At 38.4% G+C, this 20,878-nt stretch overlaps 3 protein-coding genes across 3 annotated transcripts; 2 read left to right on the top strand and 1 right to left on the bottom strand.

Moving 5' to 3' along the window:
* Positions 1-2,648: 2,648 nt before the first annotated feature.
* Positions 2,649-6,536, top strand: LOC146161456 (transcription factor CP2-like). Its single transcript, XM_083383707.1, has 2 exons — positions 2,649-3,289; positions 4,367-6,536. The coding sequence occupies exons 1-2, from the start codon at positions 2,720-2,722 to the stop codon at positions 6,077-6,079; spliced, it is 2,283 nt and encodes a 760-aa protein (XP_083239833.1). The 5' UTR covers positions 2,649-2,719; the 3' UTR covers positions 6,080-6,536.
* Positions 6,537-8,590: 2,054 nt separating this feature from the next.
* On the top strand, positions 8,591-10,733 carry LOC146161455 (alpha-L-iduronidase-like). The gene has a single exon (XM_083384733.1). The coding sequence runs from the start codon at positions 8,687-8,689 to the stop codon at positions 10,559-10,561; it is 1,875 nt and encodes a 624-aa protein (XP_083240859.1). The 5' UTR covers positions 8,591-8,686; the 3' UTR covers positions 10,562-10,733.
* A 104-nt stretch (positions 10,734-10,837) lies between these two features.
* LOC146161454 (coiled-coil domain-containing protein 102A-like) lies at positions 10,838-19,388 on the bottom strand. Its single transcript, XM_083385457.1, has 11 exons — positions 18,855-19,388; positions 18,540-18,669; positions 17,891-18,067; positions 17,415-17,484; positions 16,632-16,761; positions 15,475-15,583; positions 15,100-15,216; positions 14,065-14,274; positions 13,007-13,177; positions 11,635-11,738; positions 10,838-11,431 (listed from the first exon to the last, which is right to left on the bottom strand). The coding sequence occupies exons 1-11, from the start codon at positions 19,382-19,384 to the stop codon at positions 11,323-11,325; spliced, it is 1,857 nt and encodes a 618-aa protein (XP_083241583.1). The 5' UTR covers positions 19,385-19,388; the 3' UTR covers positions 10,838-11,322.
* Positions 19,389-20,878: the final 1,490 nt, after the last annotated feature.

Below are 20,878 nucleotides of genomic sequence, written 5' to 3'. Positions count from 1 at the left end.
CATTCGATAGAACAATTCTGATTATTGTCGACTTGAGTGAAAAAGTATTTTTGCATCCAATACTTGTTAAATTCGCGACCCTCTTCGTCAAACTTACGTTTCTTATCAAATCCATGGGAAATATTTAGTGTAAATTCTAAATATAATGTTAACACAAAACAAAGAATCTAAAGAATAACTAGCAATCACTATTATTTGTGGCAGAATGTGGCCGCGGGCCACAACCGGAAACTGTCAGTGGGCCGCTTAAAATCCCGTCGCGGGCCGTATGTTGCCCGCCCCTGCTTTAAATCAATCAGACAAGCACCAAAAATGACTCCGAATGGGCACTCAAATGTCCGATGTTATCACGATGCCAGGGTAAGTTTGGACATGCTTTGGGTTATATATAGGACAACTTGCTTGCAACGTAGAATAGACCTATCACATATTCTGCGTGTTTAACATATTACCAAAAAAGAAACGAAATTCACAAACCCACTAATTTAAGCACATAGATTTTCGGCACCCGACTGGAATTTTTCTGGAGGTTTCTTCAAATCTAAACTGTGTGCTGTTCTTATCGTTACTTCTTATGGTGTCACGTTTTAACTTAACCTTGTAACGGTGTGTTATGACGTAACTTTGCGACGCCATCCCTGAAAAAAAAAAATCATGCCCAAACAAAAATCCTTTATGGGCGAAATAAATATCCTAGAAAACATTTTTTTATATCCTGAAACTATCAGGCTCGCCTCTCAAATCTAGTAAATTTTGTCGGGGATACGTCGCCACCGTCGTGATTTTAATAAAAAATAAGATGCCTGCCTCATAACCCACTGTGATATAAAATTTACTTCTCCAAGTATATTTACATCCCACCACCAGATCCACAACTAAAGCATTTTGGCAATCGGTAAACAAATTATACTCATGGTACACGTATAGGCCTACCGCAGTTATAGCCTAATAAATATTGCTTGTATTGTTTTACCTACATTTTAAACCATAATTTTATAGACAAACGAAGTTGGCTAAAAAAAGCAGAGAGTCGAACCGTTTGTGTTTTTCCGGTTTAATTTTCAGTTCGGGTTAAAGGATTTTTGGGAATTCGGTTCGGTTCCTTCGTAGCAAAGCAAAAGTGTCGATTCAGCCCCGGTTTGACAATACTTAATTTAAAACCAGGCCAGATACAAATATAAGTTGCGTTCGATTCATTCCCGCGTACGCGGTATTTCCGGTCTCCCCTATTGAGTTTAGATTTTTATAATGTCCCGCATGATTTTCTGATTTTTGTCGAAGCTTAACCTTTCTCCCAGTCGCATACGCATATTCATGACCGGTTGTATTTTGACGATCGTTGTCGTGAAACGTCGCATTTAGACTTTATTCTCATTTTTATCACATAAAATCGGTTTGTTACACCTTTAAAAACTAGATGGTTACATAACTACTGAAGAAAACGGGATAAACACTTCGCACTCGCAGTATTGACCATTTCTCATGTTTTTGGCGTTTTGTTGCCAATTTTATATCCTAGTTTGACTTTAATGTCATGTGGTAGTCTCGCAAATTTTATTTGCAAAACTGCAATGTAACAAATTTGCGCTTTGTCCGAAATCAGAACGTGATAGCCATTCAACCATAACAAAACTGTTCGCAAAATAAATTAAAACGATCGACGCGTAGAGTTGCAACAATTTTTTATGCGAAATGTTGTATCTTGTAAAAGTTTAAATTAATAAATCAAGTTCAGTTCGTGCAAAATCTTATCATAAAAAATGCATGCTTAAAAAATTACGATAATTTGCTCGTGGTTTGTCAATTCATCACTTTCATACACATTTGTAAACAATCTGCTTTAATTAACGCATATCACAGGACAGGAAATTTCAGAGTGCACACTATGGAACATAGCGATTTTACTGTTGATGTTCGTTGTTGTTTTGGCCTCAGCGTTGTTGGTTGTGCATTTAATGTTTGATTCCACAGATTCAGAAATATTTATGCACTTGTTTTATATAAAATTTCACATCACTTGTATAGCTAATTTACAGTTTTTCCAGAACCTGTAACACTAACTAAGCTGGTGTTATTTATAAGTTTGACAGCAAGGGTAAGCTGTATGCTAATCTTGCTGTCCTTATTTGACTCCAAGTGTGGTATTTGCTGTTTATTGTTTTATAACCTATCAAGATCATTGTTTCTGTACTAAAAATATCCGAAAGTATTTACTTTATGTTATGTTGCTGTCGGTAGTCACCTTGTATTAATAAGGCCTATTTATTTTAATATCCGAATAGAAGACATATCAAGAGGCTAAAACGTAGAAAATTTAATTGGGTTATTCCGAAAGTCACCTGCAGTAATAAATTGTTTTTGTAACTGTTTCTCTTCAAGAAGTCATGCTGTTCGGTTTGTTAGGCCTCAGATATCAGTAAAATAAGCGATTTCAGTCCAAAGAAACAAGGATTTGGCTAGAAGAAGATAGGAGCCTTTTTAAATAGTTAAACTCATGGTCTCAGCAGTTCATAAAAACCTTTAACAAAAATTGTCTGTTTTGGTTACTTAATAAACAGTACTGTATATATGTTTATGTAAACTGGAATTTCTTTTTAAACTGTGAGTTGTATCAGGTTACGACATAAACCTCTTAATTTGCAGCATTATTGTAAATAAAATTAAAATCTCTATCTGAAGTGTGGCGAAAGTAGGCAAAACCTGTAAGACTAGCTGATGCATGAAAAAGGTCCATAAAAAGGGCAACCTGGCTTCCAAATCCCAAGTTGAATCTCCTTCATCGTCATCGAAAACCTACCTGCTCGTCGTTCCCACAGTCGCTCCATCCAACAGCGAGCAGAGCAAGCGACAGGCGGTCGGAAACTTGCTGCTGTCTGACAACAACACCAGCCAGTTCTTGGACTTTTTCGACGATGACCAGCTGCAGCAAAAGACCTTGAAGAGAAAGCTTCCGACCACTGTTGGTCCTCTGTCGACCCAACGTTTGTCACACATCCAGGGAAGACAAAAAGATCAGCACATTGTCAGTGTCCGCCAACTCACTTCCCCAGCTCCACATACCAGCTCTCCACCAAGCAGCAATACCAGCTCATCCAGTTCTGCACCAAATTATACTTCCCGAATTTCCTCTATCGGAACTCTTACCGAGAGTTTGCAGGACATTGAAAACGACAATCACCATTCCTTTGACATCGGCCCAAATGGAATAATAAGCGTTTCATCAAGCGGAACTGGCAGCGATGTAAATTCCAGTTCGAGCAACACTGCTGAAGTTGAAAACACTGAAAATGTTCGTATGAAGCTTTCATATATTTGTTGATTGGTTTGCTAATCATATTTTTTGCAGTCTAATTTGCATTCTAACAACATGTTATATAATTTACATTCTCCAGTAACCTGCCTTACTATATATAAGTAAAACAAGTTGATGTTTTATTTTCTTTATTCTAAGATAATCATTTTAAACTTGGTATAAAACATATATCACCCCAGAACAGGCTTTTGGTAATGGATTGTTATGCTATATACCAGGGGTAGCCAAAGGGGGGGGGGGGGGGGGGTGGATCGCCACATTTCACCTGGTCGATGGCATTTAATATGTGTTTCGTCATTACAGTAGCTGTGGCACACAAGCGGAACTTTAAAATGACCATTATTGTCGTAACAAGCCTAATAAAGCATTATTTGACGTAACAAATCAATCTCTATCGCTGGCTTAAAATGCAATTAGCGCTTAAAATGTCTAATAAGTGTTTTTTACCGAATCAGTTGGTCGAGAGTCTCTAAAAACATTTCAGTTGATTGTATTCAAACATAAGCTAGTTACACCTGCTGCATACAAAGCGTATTTTGACTTATTATATATTAAATTATCATATCAGTGGTGTTTGGTAAAATTCAAAGCAGATATAAATGATGCCAGAGCCAAACTTGAATTCGGCAGGTTCAACACATAATTATTTACCTGTATATAAACCCATTGACCTCCACTGGCTAATCATTATGTTACTGCTTTGCTTTGAATATAAGCTATTTGCATTACAAGGTAATTATTTACGTTGTGTGTCATATTAACAATGGGCCATTGATTGTGTAAAAAAGCAAATTATCTTGCTGTATACAATGAACGTTGGTTTACTTAATTCAATATGTACAATCTATTCAATCTCTAGCTGGGTACATTTGTCAGGTAATAATGGAATTAGGTAGTAGATAAAATGAAATGTGCAGTACATATGCATTATGTTGAGATCCGTCAAGGTTTATCGCCAGCCTTAACCTTGAACAAAAATTAAATGGAATTCATTTTCTTTCCTAGAAATAAAAGTTGTATGATTAACTAAATTATTGGATTGCTTTGTTTCAGTTGTCCAAAGGAGATCTATCGTCCTGGGTGAAACTAGATGGAATGGAGTCCGACCTGGTAAAGGACTTTGACACGAACCTGTCTGGCCTCGGCCTAGAAATTGGCGCCAACGCATACAACATGAGCGAGGTGCTAAACCTGCCCATCTTCAAGCAGGACGGCCTGCTCAGCGCCAACCAGGGCCTTCCCCCTCTGCAGTACATGCTTTGTGCACCCACCTCACCTGCCACTAAGGTCTGCGACGAGACTCTGACCTACCTCAACCAGGGCCAGTCGTACGAGATTAAGCTCAAGCAGCTACGTGACATCTCAAACAATGGCAGCATGCACCTTGTTAAAAGCCAGTTGCGTGTTGTGTTCCATGACCGCCGGCTGCAGTACAGTGAGTTTGAGCAGTTCCAGTATTGGAAGTTTAGCCGCCCAGGCGACCGCCTTCTTAACATCGATCTGCCGATGTCGATGGGCGTCATCCAACCAAAGGAGCACCCGGATCATATCAACCTGGTTGAGTTTGTTTGGGATGTCGACAAGGAGGCGTCAGTCTGGGTGCAGGTGCACTGCATTAGCACCGAGTTTACAGCACGCAAGCACGGTGGTGAGAAGGGAGTGCCCTTTCGTATTCAGCTCGACACTTACACAATCGACGGTGCGGGCGAAATTGGCCAGCACATCCACTCGGCCAGCTGCCAGATCAAGGTTTTCAAGCCCAAGGGTGCCGACCGCAAGCAGAAGACCGACAAGGACAAAATGGAGAAACGCTCCGCCCAAGAAAAGCTTAAGTACCAGCCGTCCTACGATTCGACGCTGCTCAGCGAGTGCCTACCCATTTACTCGCAAGGTGAGGAAGTCGACCAGGGCAAAGAGCTCCTGCCTCAAAAGCAGCAGCAGCAACAACAGCGAACGCGCGTAATGGAGCAGGCGTCCGACGTTGTGATGTCCCGGCAGGAATACTCGATCATTCCGCACCACAACAACGGCGCCAGCTCGAGCTACTCTGACAGGCGATGTCGGAGCGTGGGCAGCTACAACACGCAGCTTAACGACTCTCTGTCGGTGGCGCTCGTTCCCACGTCATCGTCACTCAGTGCCCAACAAACCGGCTCGAAACCAGACCTGGGAAACGGTGGTAGTTCCCAACAGCAAGCCCACCACCACCAACATCACCACAGCCAGCACCACGGCGCATTAGCAGAGGGCGCGACCGTGGCACAAACGCAGGAGTGGCTGCAGCGGCAGCGCTTCTCTGCCTTCGCCAAGACCTTCGGCAACTTTAACGGCGCCGACCTGCTGACCCTATCGCGCGACGACTTGATCCAGATTTGCGGCCACGCCGATGGCATCCGACTCTTTAACGTTCTAAGGGCCAAGGCCACGCGTCCGCGTCTCACCTTGTACCTAACCCCTGCCACAGAAACAGCAGTATCAGCAAGTGGCGACAGCGCTACTGGTGGGCTGGCCATCTACAAGGCCTTCTACCTACAGCGGCCAACCGTCGGCGAGCTGGTAAAGGCGACAGGCGCGTGTATCTTTGAGGATCAGGAGCCCTCGTGTCGCCCGCACATCTCGCGCGTTCTCTACCAGCCAGCGCGCTCCTCCATTCACGTGCTGGTCACCGACGACGTTGTGGCGGCGATGAAGGACGAGTCCTCGTTTGCCGTGTCGCTCATCAAGAACGAGGTCTCGTCCAGCTTCCAAGTGATCCTTAAGCCATGACCTTGGCTAGACTTTGATCAAAAGTTTCAGCAAAACCGACCGCGGAAGGTGATTTCCAACCGCTGCATAGCGCGCCTTCGAAGCTGCTAAAACTGGTCGGAACCCAAAAAGTGGCGCAAACAGAGGAAATCACGCGAGAGTTTGTGACGAAAGTGGTGTTTATTTTTGTACACAGGTTGCGCTGCACAAAGCGTCGCCGAAACCACGCCCCGCTCCTCATTGTTCGAGGTGTTGCGTATTTGGCAAGTCGTCCACTGCTTTTGTCCCATTTTTGCGTATGCGGCAATATCTTCGTTCCCTGACTGTGGCAGTTCGAATTTGTGAACGCGTGTCGTCCTTAATCGCGCGGGCTGAAAATTTTATTTCGATGTTGTTGTGCAGTGTATCGTCAAAGAAACAATTAAAATCCTGTTTAAAATGGCGTCTATTTACAGTTAAAAACCATAACTAAAAATACTTAAAACGTATGTCCTGTCAATATCTCAAGTTCCGAACTTTTTTACGCATTGCACAAAACGAGAAGCTATTGTAATGGCTCTGCTTGTACTGTGATTTGTACAATTTATTTTACAGCCACTTCCATAATATGCGAGCTTTTCGCTTTTTTTACGTGGCTTTTCATTTGCGCATAAATTCCAGGCATTTATGAGCCAGATATATTTTTCGCAAAAAGGTTTAATTTTCTAATGTTTTAAAATTAGTTTGCCAGGATTTCGACATTTTTAGAACATCAATACATGTTCAATACTTAATCTGTTGATCCAGGCCTTTGGTCCAAAGGGCATGTTTTGCTCAGCCTAATTGACGCTTTAACGTCGTTAAAACGTGGCAAAAAAATCGCCTTAAAATTTGTTCTAAAAAATGGCTTCGAGTTAACATGCGCTACCCTAGTTTGAGAAAAAATATCATGGAATAGCTCAAGAGATTATTCTTCTGAAGGCTCCTGTTTGGCGGTCGTCCATAGATACTATGTGCTGCGTAAGTTTTTTTTATTGTAATGGCTTTAAGTTTTGGTAATTAAAGAATGGCTTTCGCTCTGCGATGAGGTGTTTGTTTTCAGTATCCGCATTGTTGCTGTGTACGTTTTCCGCAAAGGTTTTCCGTTGCGAACTGCACTTTGGTTCTAACAGATGTCTGTGGAAGGCTAAAGCGGCAGTGGGTAAATCTTGTCTGTCATTTCGTTCATTTTCGTATTAATACAGACGTGGGTTTTACTTTTTTGATGGAAAGTACGTTTAGGATTGTCATTTAAGTTCGTCTTTTTTGCTTCAACTTTTACCGTGGTTCAAACTCCTGTGCAGATACTTTTTTGTGAGCTGCAAAATGTCATTTTCGTGATACAAGCGCATTTTATTGGTGAATATGGTAGCGATCACATTGCTCTTACAGATTAATAAAGCGCCACTCCCCCTCACAGCTCGATTTAAAAGAGATAATTCCTTGCTTAAAAGTTTGTTACACAAGTCTAGCTAATCTGGTACATCTAAATGTACAGGATCTCAAGTCTTGCATCAGATGTCGCATAGGTCACTTAGGGTTTAGAGTTGAGTCGGGGCTGGGGTTAGAGAGAGTGGTTGGGGTTAGGGTTGGCATAGGCCTACCATTTTCGAAACTGTAGAATCCCAGACACACTTAGGGCCCACCCGTCGATGCACTCATAATGTGCTGTTAAGGCAGGGGTTCTTAAACTGGGGTCGATGGACCTCTTGGGGGAACGTGAACTAGTTTTAGGAGGTCCATGTAAGCCTAATTGAACTATTAGTGTATATTTAATCAATCTATTTTTAAAAGAAAAGAGTAGGCTATAGTTAAACATGAACGTTTTTGCACTGAGTATGCTTTGACTTGACTTGATTTCATTTCACATTTTTTTGGACCGGAAACAGCAAGTTTCTAAAGTCTGTTTGTATTATGACGTAAATTTATGACGTCATCTCTAAATATATTTTGCCTACACTGATCCATGCGAGGCAGGAACAAAAATTTAGGGGTCTGCGGTAAAAAAGTTCAAGAACTCCTGTTTTAAGGTATATCTTCCTTCTATTATTATACACCAAACGTTATTAAAATTATCCCACTAACTGGATTGCTCAAGGTAAAGACTGCCTCGTGGACACAAAGAGTATGCCTAAAATTGCAGTCATGTCCAGGTAAATCCTGATGTTTTGCAGCCCTAGGTTAGGACTATCCACGCCATTAATCTTGGCAAATCGTTGCGGTCCTTCCGATTGATTCAGCTTGCGGTGTTTGCGATCCTTTATATATATTAAATTCACTGGTTAATTATCTGGTTTTTGGTTCGTATACTTTTTTGAACAAATTGGTGAAGTAAAATTTGATCAAAACAAATTGTTTTAAAAAAAATCTTTCATTTTATTCTGTTTTATAGTTTTGTTAAAAATTATTCACCCGAGAAATATTTACCCTTAAAACAAATTTACCTTGCGAAAAAATAATCAGGGTATTTTCCCTATTATTCAACAAAATTGTTCAAACAAATGTTTAAAAACGTCACCTTTAACAAGCAGCAATAAATATTTGATGAACTACCTTTCACCCTTATTCAATTGTTTTTAACTGATTTATGTGGAAAACTACATTTAAAGCATGTTGGTTATTTTTGGAAATTGCTTGTTTTTGCTGGGTATAGTATCTAATGCATTTGGTGATTCCGAAATTGTTGTAACAACATTGGAGCACAAAGCTCCCCTTAAACATTTCTGGGAAAGCACTGGCCTGTGCCCTCCTTTGCCACACCAAAATGCAAGTCAGTATTTACTTTCAGAAGATATGAAGCAGAATCTTCTTCTTGTTTCTTCAGTACCACACAGTGGAATAAAGCAAGTTCGCATCCACTGGTTGTTAGATTTGATAACTGTTAAAGATGGCCACTATGACTTTAACAAGTTGGACCAACTGGTGTTTTTCTTTTACAAAAATGGTTTACATCTTGGATTTGAGATTATGGGCAATCCCTCAAACGTCTTTTCAAACTTTGACAATGTGACACAAGTTACGCAGTTTAAGAATTTGGTGTCCACCATTGCAAACCGTTATATCGTCATGCATGGAATAGACTATGTTGCCAAATGGAATTTTGAGACCTGGAATGAACCAGACAACCAAGATTTTGACGATGTTAAAATATCTGTCGAAGGTTTTCTTAAATATTATGATGCCTGTTATGAAGGCCTTTTTGAGGCCCATCCAGCTCTGACATTTGGTGGCCCAGGCGGATCATGCAGAACAACAGAGCACTCAAAACGCTGCTATGCATTATTGGAACATTGTGCCAATGGAAGAAACTTTATCACAGGAAAATTTGGAACTCCTATTGACTTTATATCAATTCACCAAAAAGGAAATGGTTTGGCAGATAACATTATAAATGGTGAGCTTAACACCTTTGATACAATTTTCTCTATGTATCCATCTCTATCTTCTACGCCAGTTTTCAATGATGAAGCTGACCCTTTGGTAGGTTGGAACAAGCCAGAATGGTGGCGCGCTGATGTTACCTATGCAGCCATTATCACCAAAGTTATAGTGCAGCATCAAACCAGAATTATTGCCAACAAAAGTCGGAGTAACATCAAATATGCCCTACTCAGCAATGACAATGGATTCCTTAGCTTTGCTCCAAATTTCTTTACACAGCGCACTTTGAATGCTAGGTTTCAAATAAACAACACTAATCCGAGATATGTGCATTTTGTAAAGAAGCCTGCCTTGGTTGTTATGGGGCTCTTGGCAAAGCTGGGAGATGTTCAAGTTGACCTAAATTTAAATTCAAACTCTCAGGAAACTATTGATGGCATTGCCGCAATTTGTACCAGCTGCAAAACCATGGAGGTTTCAACTTTGCTGTACAACAGCAATGACACTTTTCCTGGTCAGGGATCTGTTAAAGTTAGTCTTACATACAACAACTTTTCTGATCTCCAACCGAAGCCTCTCAATATTAAGGCTGTCACCTGCGAGTTAAGCAACAAGTATACAAACCCCTATGCTGTTTGGAAAAGTTTCGGTAGTCCTGTATTTCCAACTGCAGCACAGCTAGATAAACTGCATGAAGTAGAAGGACCACATTGCTCTGATCCAGTAGATGTGATTTTAGATCAACAAGGAGTTTATCATTCCAATGTTATATTACCACTGCCTGGTGTTACTCTGCAGCAAATTTGTTGGAAACCAAATGACTTTCCAGATGGACCCACTCAACTGCAAATTCATCACATACAAGCTAATCAGGTGCTTATTGTTTGGAGTGATGCAAATATCAGTTCTAAATGTATTAAAACATACATTGTCCAATATACCGTTGTCAACCAGAAAAATTTCAAGACAATTAACAAGGTTAACACTATTTTTACATCTTTTACTTTTATTGCGTCAGAACAAATTAAAGGGTTTTTCAGAGTAAAGGCTGTTGATTTCTGGGAAAGAGAAAGTCCATTTTCTAACACAGTCTGGTATTCCTAATCGCTGCCAAGACAATTAACCAGTTTTACTGCACTTTAATTGTAATCATCTCATTTAATTTAAAGGCTTTGTCAAACCTGATGTTGGTGTATTATTATTGTTTTGTCATATCATGCTCTGTATTTTCACTGTGCAATAGAATTCATTTTGAAAAAAATAAATCTGCTATACTTCTGAACTTTGAGTGATAACTTACCTTCTTTAGGAAGATAAAAATGTATTACAGGATATATTTACAGTTACCTTCTACTTTTATTAAAGCATTTTGCTAGGTAGGAAAGCATTATACAAATAACACATTGAAATACACTTGTTACATCATGGTAAGTAGATTGAGGTTGAAAGCTACAGTGAGTAGAAACATAAATTTTATATGAACTTCACACACATTGCACAAAGCATTAAAAATTTGTTTGCAGATATTAAAAAAATAGACACAGCTCTCATATGAAAAGAACAGAACAAGATTTATATTGAAGTTTTACAGCAAACTCGCATGGAAAGCAAATGAATTGGTTTACATGGAAATTGATTTCCTGTATTGGTAATATAAAAAATGTTGTTTATAAAAAAATAATTTCAGTAAAGTACAGTACAGATGTGATAAAAAGGTAAAACAGTGCAGCCAGACTTTGGCACAAATAATAAAAACAGTGATCAAAAGAGAAACAAAAATGTATCAATTTGCAATAGAGGAGAGGAACAACAGGATGCAATAGGAATGATATAAAAAGGCACTAATAGCGATAAAATATACTATATTACACATCGGAAGAAGAGTCTGAGCTAATTGTAATATCAGGATCTTTTGTATTTCTGCTGAACGTTTGCTTTTGCCAAGATAATGGTGTCGGTGCCTCTCTTCTTAATCTAAGGATAAAAAAAGTTTATAAATTAGTTTTGTGATTACCCTTCGAATTTGTAAATATGCTGTGAAATACTACTATAATATTTCTAGAAAAAAATTTTAACAATGCTTTTAGGGGTCACTTACATCGAATTAACAAGCTGAAGCTGATGTTTTAGAAATAATTCCTAAATAACTTCAACATGGTTCAAGAAAACAAACCAACCTCGTTTGAAGTTGGCCAATTTGCATTTGCATTTTCTCCATTTCTTCATCCTTCTCTTCTACGACCCTTAACAGCTTTCTAGATTGATTTTGGGCGACATCAAGCTAACAAAATTAAAAGTAATGTAATATTGCGTTGCGGTTATGAAATAATAAATAAGAAATGGTCGGCAAAATATAGACCGTAACACAATTCGTATTTTAAACGCTTTTCTGTTTAGCATTGCACGACATGTTTTAATTTCCATTTTTTCTAAAATTTCCATTTTTTTAATTTCCATTTTTTCTAAATTACAGCAATGTGCCAAATGTAATAACTGTTGCCAAATTTCGCTTGTTAGAAGAACCAGTGGCTGTTACCATTCGCGTCCCTTTTTGACTCGAAATGGACTGTAGCATGATTAACAAGTTTTTAGGTTTAGAGTATCGTTGTAATAGCGAATCGACCTTTTATATTATGCGCAATCGTATTGTCGTGTCTGCTGCTATAAGCAAGATTTATGTTGACTAATTTGTGCGATTTTCTGACCACATAATTCAGAGAACCGGGTTCTTCACAAACCTGCTGGCATGCAATGGTAGTACGAAAACACTAGAAAATATGCAACATAAAAATGTTTGAAAAACAGGCAAATAAGCGCAAAACCAAGGCCAAATTACGCACAAAATTGCATATTTATGAACCTGGAGTAATGCAACAACGTCAAATTTGTTTTAAGTATTGTCAAACTTTTGCTTCCAAATAAGCCCTTAAAAACCGAGTATAGAAGTTTGATTTAAGTTTTCAAATCATTGCTATTATAATTAACTATACAATTTACACCAGTGGTTTTCTACTTATTTGTCTTGTCGGACCCTTAATGTCCTTGAGGCGGCCACGGACAACCTAAAAGTTATCGAAAATGTTTAATGCTTTTAGGGTAAATAAACACAAAAAATACCAATGTTCGAATCTACTATACAAAAAAAAAGCACCAACGTTTTTGAAATATAATATTTCATCAATCCTGCTGCAAATTCAAAAACTTCACAGACCCTTTGAAAATTCTTTGTAGACCCCCGATCTAGAACAGCTGCTCTACAGCATGTACTGCGATCTAGCCTTTCGGTAAGGCAAATTAAAACGTTAGGTTGAACCTGACCAAAGTCTATATTTTTCTAGCCCTGTCTTGCTTGCACGATATTCCTGAATATCCCGACTTTCGGTAAATCTTCCAGGTAACAGGTGTAGTTTCAAAGGCTGTTAAGCAAAACATTGCCTGTCTCATAACGCCGTCCGCAGCATAAAAAATGTTCCCCACGCCCGTTTAAAAAAAAAATAAGATCACGATTTGTGGCTGAAAAAAGCGGCCAGAAAACTGTATTTGTTTTACCTCGTCCTCGGTACTCGTCTGCTGCTTCTTGATTTCCTCGACCCGGTTTCGCAACGCCCTGACTTCGGTCTCGTGCTTCTCCGACCTGCGCTTGCTGTGTGAAAGCTCCTCCTGTTTGTCTTCCAGCAGCTTTTGGTCCTTGGTGTACTGACGTCGCAGATCGTTCAGTTCCTGTTTAAAGCGACACGATGAAATCGTAAGGACAATGGCAAACTGTATATGTAAACCAGGGCTGCGGAGTCGGGTAAAAATAACCCTAGTCCGACTCTCGCCAAAAAAATCAACCCGAGTCCGACTTCGGTCAAACGTGCGATTTCGTCGAGTCCCGAGTCCAGCCCTGACTCTACAGCCTGCATTCCGCCAATTGATGTAACTAAAATAACGTGGATGTTCAGGAATCCACTTATAGGAGTGTCGTATAATTCATTGTTGTTTGAGTGAAAATCAGGCATCATCAGTCTCCTAATTCGAATGATACCGGATTGGCGAAATATATTTCTCTCTTAATGACTAGAACTTATAAAATGACCGATTTTAACTCAGACAAGAAAGTGTAAAGTATATTAAAATTGTGAGGATACATGTTTTGCTAAGGGTGTGATCTTTCGCTGACAAATTTCTATTTTAGTATTTAAAACAGGTAAAAATAGAGTTTGGTGGGGTCATCATTGGATCCGTCCATGGAAAACGTGGTGTAACCAAATGTTACAAAAAAAACAAAAAAAAATTCAAAGTCTCGTTTTTTTATTTATTTGCCTCAATGACATCACAGTGAACATTTTACAAAACAGACTAGGATACAGTTACAGATGTGTTGTCAACTTCGCGCAGAAAATACCAAAAAACAATTGTTTTAAGCAAAATAAGCCTTAACGGCATTAAATTGCTTGACGGCCTGGATGCTGCCCGCGGGCCGTATTTTCCCTGGGCAGTATTAGATGCATATTACTCAGCATGGGAGCAGTTACATTTTAAAACAGCAAAGTAGCGTTATATTTCACTACAACCAACTTTCTACGAGCATTTGAGCATTTAAAGCCTGCAAGTCGCCTACCTACCTCAGTAAGGTCGTGCAGCTGTGTCTGTGCGTGCTGCAACTCGTGGTCGCGCTCCTCAGCCGTCGACTTTCTCCGCCGCTCCATTTCCGTCGACAGCTCCTCGCCGTTCGTCTTCAGCCGCTTGTTTTCCCGCTCCAGCTGCAGCTTTTCCGTTTCCAGCCTTTCGCGCTTGCCCCACTCGCTCGTGTTCTCTTCCTGGAGCCTTTCGATCTTAGAAAAGACGCAAGTTCTTTACTTATGAAAGATGCACAAACATATGTATGTTAACGACTGTATCTAGTCCTTCTAAAGCTGCTTTTTTACCAACGATTACGGCTTACGTACCATTAGTACACCGAAAACCATCGCAGACTCGCCGAATTGTAGATCAATGATGCAAGCAGGGCAGGTTAGACAAAAATTCCCTGCAGTGAGGTTCGAACTCACGACCTCTGGTCATAGCGGGACCGACGCTCTACCAACTTACATACACAGGTCGAGACTCGCTCCTCTCTGAGCCTTACTGCAGTAGAGCTGTTTTTCTAACCTGCCCTGCTTGCATCATTGATCGACAGATTCGGCGAGTCTGCGATGGCTTTCGGTGTACTAAGTTCGTTACTATCGTTAAAATTTAACAGATTACGCTTTTCGTGAGCCTAAATAATTGCGTTATATTTTATTAAACGTGGAGTAAAGCTGTAAGCGTGGGCGTCTGGAAATTTTATTAAAACTATTTCCAAAAAACAACAACAAACAAATGGCAGATCTGGATACCTTAATTAAAATAAAAACCTATTTTTTGACACAAACTGTTGCTACCAGGCATTGATACTTATCAAACAATTATATCATAAAAGAGCCTCTGGTAATTATATTTGTTCTCCAACGTTTAGGTGACCTGTACAAGTTATGATATTTTTGTTTTCTTGTTTTAAAAGTATAAAAAAATTGCGCTAAGAAATTAACTGAAAGATTTTCTCCCGGGCTAGACATACCGCTGCTAGTTTTTGTAACAAAAAATGCATTTTTCAACACTCAATTAAAGAAAAGGTTCACCTCTTCGCGTAGGTCATGTATTTTTCTTTCCATTTGAGAACGGTTTTCCAACTCCTCTTCAAGGTTTTGATTGATGCGGACCAAATCTGACCGGTGGGATTCTTGTATCCGTGATAGCTACAAAACGACCCAACAAAATAGTTGACTTACTTAATTTATGGAAACACCAGAAACATATAGCAAGCATATGGAGCATAGTGGTTGGAGACTGCAGTAAGATGTAATAAGAATATCAATTAGAAAAATGATACCTACTTCTGCATGGTGTTTGATATTCTTATTATATAGCAAGCCATTATGGTGTTTGTAAGCTTAGAAAGTGGGATTTCATGAAAGAAGTATACATGGAGAACTAGATTGCTAGTCGCCACCAACCTGCTTTAAAGCGTCTTGTTTTCCCGCTTTTATCTCTTCGTGTTTCTTTTTGTAAGTTGAAAGCTGCTGTTCGAGGTCCTCGATTGTCTTGTGCAAACTCAACCTTGCACTGCGAGCAGAAACATGGCGCAAGGTTACAGAGTGCTCTAAGTTAACATTCAACATTCATGTTGACTGGAGTGGGTATGGAACGTGTTTCCAGATATATACTCCACTTAGTAGAACAAAGACTGGCGATTACTTGTCAAGAACACAATGACTGTTCATGCCATCATTTACAACACAATGACTGTTCATGCCATCATTTATCAACTTCTAAGGCACATGTGGCACTCATTACACATCATTTGTTTGAAGATGGAAAAGTCATTTTACAACATTTGACAACACATTTGTCTTATATTTTTATCAAAAAATTTACCGGTGTATGCTTTTTGATGCATCAACGCTTGCTTAAAACTATAAAATCATATTTTATACAAAAAGAGCATTGCAAAAATTCCTACAATGTTTGCTATTTATTGAAAAGCTGGGGGCGGTTCTGAGTCCATTGAGTTCAGTGGTGATCACTCTTGTTTACATAAGAGAGGGAGATAATAGGAGAGTTATCTGCCAAGCACTCTCCAATTTCTTAGCACTGTTTCAACAGTAAATATTTTACACAAAAGAATAAACCGTTTGTGATTTATGTGTTTACTGTATGTATTGGTGAATCCGGCAATTGAACTGGAAATAAGTTTTATATATTATTATTTGAAATCTTAAAATTGATTTTTATTATTAAAATGATAAACCTATTTGTGTGTTAAATATTTTGAATTTATTATTTTACCTTTCTTCACTATAATCAGTTTAAAAAAAAGTCATTTAAAGTTTAGTATTAAAAAGAAAAAAAATGACTAAAATGTAATTTTTCCTTTAAATTTTTATTATGACAATATATTTAAAAGATTGCCTATTTCTTGAAGTTTTTCTTATAACTAAATTAAAAAAATCATTCTAAAGGTTTGGATAAAAAGGAAATTGATTCTATTTCGACTAAAAGGCCTTTTTTTATATCAAACCATGAATAAAAACAGAAAAAATCACAATCTAATAAAAAATTTTAAAAGGAAAGTTATAAAACCATATTATCTGCTGGTAGCACTTGAACTTACTTTCTTTCAGCATGAATTGTTTTTACGGACTCCTCCACCTTCAGCTGAAGTGCGGCCACCTTTTGTGATAATTGGTCCTCATCCAACGCTGAAGTGTTACTGTTGGCCGATGTGGTACTCTTTTCACCTACTTGCACACAAGCAAGCAAAAAACATTCACATGTGAAGCGCATACCAACTTGCTTGGTATTATACATGAGTAAGGCGATTATTTTTTGACCGAAAAGATGAGAAATTTTGATCTAAAAATATATTTTTTTAATAAAATTTTGACCTATTGGAAATACATTGATTTAAATAACATGTTGTAGTTTGAAGTAATGCATTAGTGTCTTGGCGTCATAAACCACATGTTTTAGATGTTTTACTAACTATTGGTGGTTCGCTGAACAACATTTTCAAAATGATCACTATATTTTTTTTTCAAAATGATGACTATAGCAAATTTTGACAAAATTTTGATTTTTTTTGACAATTAAAAAAATAATCACCCTATACATGAGAAATTGAAACAGAAATGATTATAGTAAAAAGTAAAACAAATCACTATTTTTAGAAAATTAGGAAGTTTCATTTTGGTAATCTTATTTTGTTTATTTTTAACATTTGTTTAGCAATATTTATTTTACATTTAAATCGAAATATGTGAATAATGCAACGTAATAATAAACATAGTTTCTGAAAAAATGGAATAAAGTTTTAATCACAATACCATATCTTTAAATAAAAGAAACACTTTACTTTTGTAGTTTTTTAAAAAAACATACACAAATAGGCACTCACCACTTAGCTTGGGAACAATTTTTGTCTCCGATCTTGTTGATTTTGTGTTTGTGGTGGTTGACTCCCCTGACTGCAAGACAAGTAAAACAGCTCATCATGCATTATGCAGGGTTCATATTGAATTAACAGCGGTCAGGTAAGCGTTGGATTTTTAGCACTTGCCCAGAGGAAATAACACTTGCCAAACAGCTAGGTTCACCTTTTGCAATATTTTACTGTACCTAATTGTTTTTCACCAACAGTTTAACCTCCCTTTTTACTTTGGTGCATTAACATATTTAGAAACTGAAAGTTGAATACAAGCATGGATCATTAACAAACAAACTAATTCTAGGAGATATAATAACATCTACCAATTTTTGCTTTATGTTACTTCTTAGTTGGGTAAGTGAGGACCAATTAGCACAAAGACCACTGCAAAATCATAACACTGAAACGTAACATTTTACCAGTTTTAAATACACAATACTACTGACTTGAGTTCTTGAGGTTTCCAGGGCAGAAAAGTTGTCATCAGATAATGGTTCATCTTTGCCCAGGGTTGCACCTTCACTCTTCAGCCTAACATTCTCATTTAGCAGCACAGAGCTCTGTTCTCTCAGTACAAGGACTTCTTTGCTGGTATCTTCTAACTTAACCTTGGTCCTTTTTAGCTGCATTAAAAAGTTATACTTTTAGTCACGATATGCTGTTGCAGTTGTCTGATAATATAAATGGTAGCTTTCACAAGGTGCCAAGTGGACAAGTGTTATTATTTGTACTTGTCCGACGACCATACCAAGGTGGGATAGTGCCTACCTGATGCCAAATTGACTGAGATATTCAGCTGGGGTTGTGACATTTTTAACTTGAAAAAAAAAACACAGAAGGTAACTTACCTTTTTAATGCTAAAGCAAGTTTTAGACTAATAACTTGCAAAAATAATTTTGCAAGTTTTAATTGAAATTAATTTAGATCATTTGGCCACAATGCTGTTTGGTATCCAATCAGGTGGCTAAGCCTGTTTTACAGACCAAAATACAAGTATCAGACTTTCCTATCTTTATATATTATATATATATATAATATTGTTAATGACAATTAACTGTCAAGCATTGTGTAATAAAGCAAGTATTTCTACCAACCTCTTCTCTTGCCCGGTTTCTTTCTGCTCTTACTTTAGTCCACTTCTCCCTCCAATTGGCCGTGCAATCTGACCACCACCTCAGTGTCTTTTCCATTTGTTGGATCCTCATTTGCAATTCGTACACTTCCCTGAATAATGTAGAACAACCACATTGGTCACATATGACTTTACTTAAACACAAAAAAGTTCATCAACAACGTCTCTATGTATTTATATACAAATTTCTCTGATGACTACTATTAAAATGCATTTTAAGAAGGTTAATTATTTTAATACAAATTGCGAAAAGTTGAATTAAATGCTTCACCTTGACTCTGGTTCTTGCTTTTCTTGTTGGTAAAACATTCTTCCAGTGCCGTCATCTGTCCGGGTGCGGCGCCGGTTATAGGAGGGCTCCTGCTGTGGCTGGTAAGTCTTCACATATTGTCTCATTTCAGGTTCGCTGCTGTCATCCTCATAGTAAATGCCATGTGCGTCAAACGAGGCAGGGGAGTTCATAGACTTCTCCGCTGAGGTTAGCAAATTGTCGAGGGAATGGCCTCGGCTTCTGGGCCTCGGTTGACCCCTGTCCTTAGCTCTGCCTTGTCGGTCGACTTGTTTTCGACTGCGAGGTGTCGGCTGAACGAGGAAATCGTCCACCATGATCTCTGTGTCACTGTCTGGACTGCTGAAGTTGTGCTGGTAGCTGGGATTGTGACTTGTGTTGTTGTATGAGCCTCTCGCTCTGGCTTCACTTGTGTTCGGCATCATGTGTTGTTGGTGCCGTGACGAAGGCTTGCTCGTGCGGAACTTGGGCCTCGGTGCCTGCGTCGCCGTAATGTGACCGGACATGCCTAAGCTCATTTAAAAACACTTGTCAGACCTATGACAGCAAATATACATAGATGACGAACAAAAATATATACATGGATATGTTTATGAAGCTTATAATTGCGCGGCAGAAGTTATTCCATAAACCTACGCAGCTGTAATTAGGTTACAGAAACTCACAAGGCTGAAAATGAAGTACCATACAAAAATTGTTAAATTAGAAAAACGGCTCTGGTCTAGAATCCAACCACAACAAACATTATTTGGGTTAGGGTACAGGTTAGCGTTTAGATTTTGGTAGGTTAAGAAATATTATAAAATAAAAATACTTGGTCCACTCTCAAACAAACACTAACCGACACCCTAACCCAAATATTGTACATTGTTTTCATAATTGTTTCAACCCTGTGGTAAGGTTCTAGACCAGGGCCGGTCATTGCAATTTGCTTATTTACTTGTCTTTTTATATTTCCCTTCCTTGATAATATAAAGTTTCGCCGTTAAGGCTGGAGTTCCATTTAGAATTTGTTTACACGATACGGTTATGCTTGGGTGAATAAATTTACAAAGCTGTTTACCAGTAAATAAAAAGTGAAATAAATACATCCACGAGATTACGTACACCACTAACAAACTTACAAATTTTATTACGTTTACCACCATGTAAACTGGTTAAACATTTTATTTTAGCATATCAAATAATGCGCATATTCAGTTAAATATATTACTATAGAAACACCCCAACAATAAAAAAGTCAATTAACATGCGTAATTGTAGAATGCCCTGATTGTTAAAAAACTTTAAAAACAGTTCATAATTTTTGTTGGCTAAAGACAGTTGTGTGCGAATTTCTGTGGAACGATTAGATAAACAAGAAAAAGCGATGACTGACGAGAATTGTAACTGAAAATCGAACCTGGGGCAGCCTGAAGCTTCTGTGAAATACTAAAGTTTCTGGAAATACACCACGTAAGAGTAATTTTCCTTACAGTTATGTTGCAACTTGCAGCCAGTCAATTGAACATTTTGAGGGCCTGTGCAAATTAACGTTTTAGCCCATGCATAATACCCATATAGTTTCGCCCCTCGGTCACTTTGTTCATTTGCGCTAAAACGCTGTGACTCTGCAAAAACAATTGAATAAAAATAGGGTTTTTGGTGCTATACCTCTCAATGTGTTAAAATTATTTGTCGGATGGTAAGATATACGAACCTGGCATCGCGAAACTCATGTAAACCGCTATTTAGGCTAACATACGAGGGGTTAAAAACCAGCGAAGAAATACCCTTAACCAGCCCTCTGTAAATAGAAACGGTTACGCCGACCGCAAGACATTCGAGACGTGACGTTTAACATAAAAACTTGCGATTATAAAAGCGTCCTTTGTACAATATATTAAAGATGATTTATTCGCGCCCAAGTTTAAAACAATCACTGAAGATGATGTATTTATTTAACATAATTGTGAAATTGTTTGAGGCGAAGCATTATAGCTCATAACCAGGGCTGCGGAGTCGGCCTCGGG

This window comes from Ascidiella aspersa, chromosome 3 (genome assembly GCF_963924565.1).
Source record: "Ascidiella aspersa chromosome 3, kaAscAspe10.2, whole genome shotgun sequence".
NCBI lineage: Eukaryota > Metazoa > Chordata > Ascidiacea > Phlebobranchia > Ascidiidae > Ascidiella > Ascidiella aspersa.
This window is presented reverse-complemented; position numbering and strand designations above follow the sequence as displayed.

Bases quoted from the DNA above. Each gene is read 5' to 3' on its own strand.
- LOC146161454 (XM_083385457.1), bottom strand. From the start codon at position 19,384: ATGAGCTTAGGCATGTCCGGTCACATTACGGCGACGCAGGCACCGAGG. The intron at 14,275-15,099 runs GTGAACCTTTTC...GTCTTTTCTAAG, and splicing joins TACATGACCTACGCGAAGAG to ATCGAAAGGCTCCAGGAAGA. The intron at 11,739-13,006 runs GTAAAACAAATA...TAATTTTGTTAG, and splicing joins AGACGAGTACCGAGGACGAG to CTTGATGTCGCCCAAAATCA.
- LOC146161456 (XM_083383707.1), top strand. From the start codon at position 2,720: ATGAAAAAGGTCCATAAAAAGGGCAACCTGGCTTCCAAATCCCAAGTT. The intron at 3,290-4,366 runs GTTCGTATGAAG...GCTTTGTTTCAG, and splicing joins AAGTTGAAAACACTGAAAAT to TTGTCCAAAGGAGATCTATC.
- LOC146161455 (XM_083384733.1), top strand. From the start codon at position 8,687: ATGTTGGTTATTTTTGGAAATTGCTTGTTTTTGCTGGGTATAGTATCT.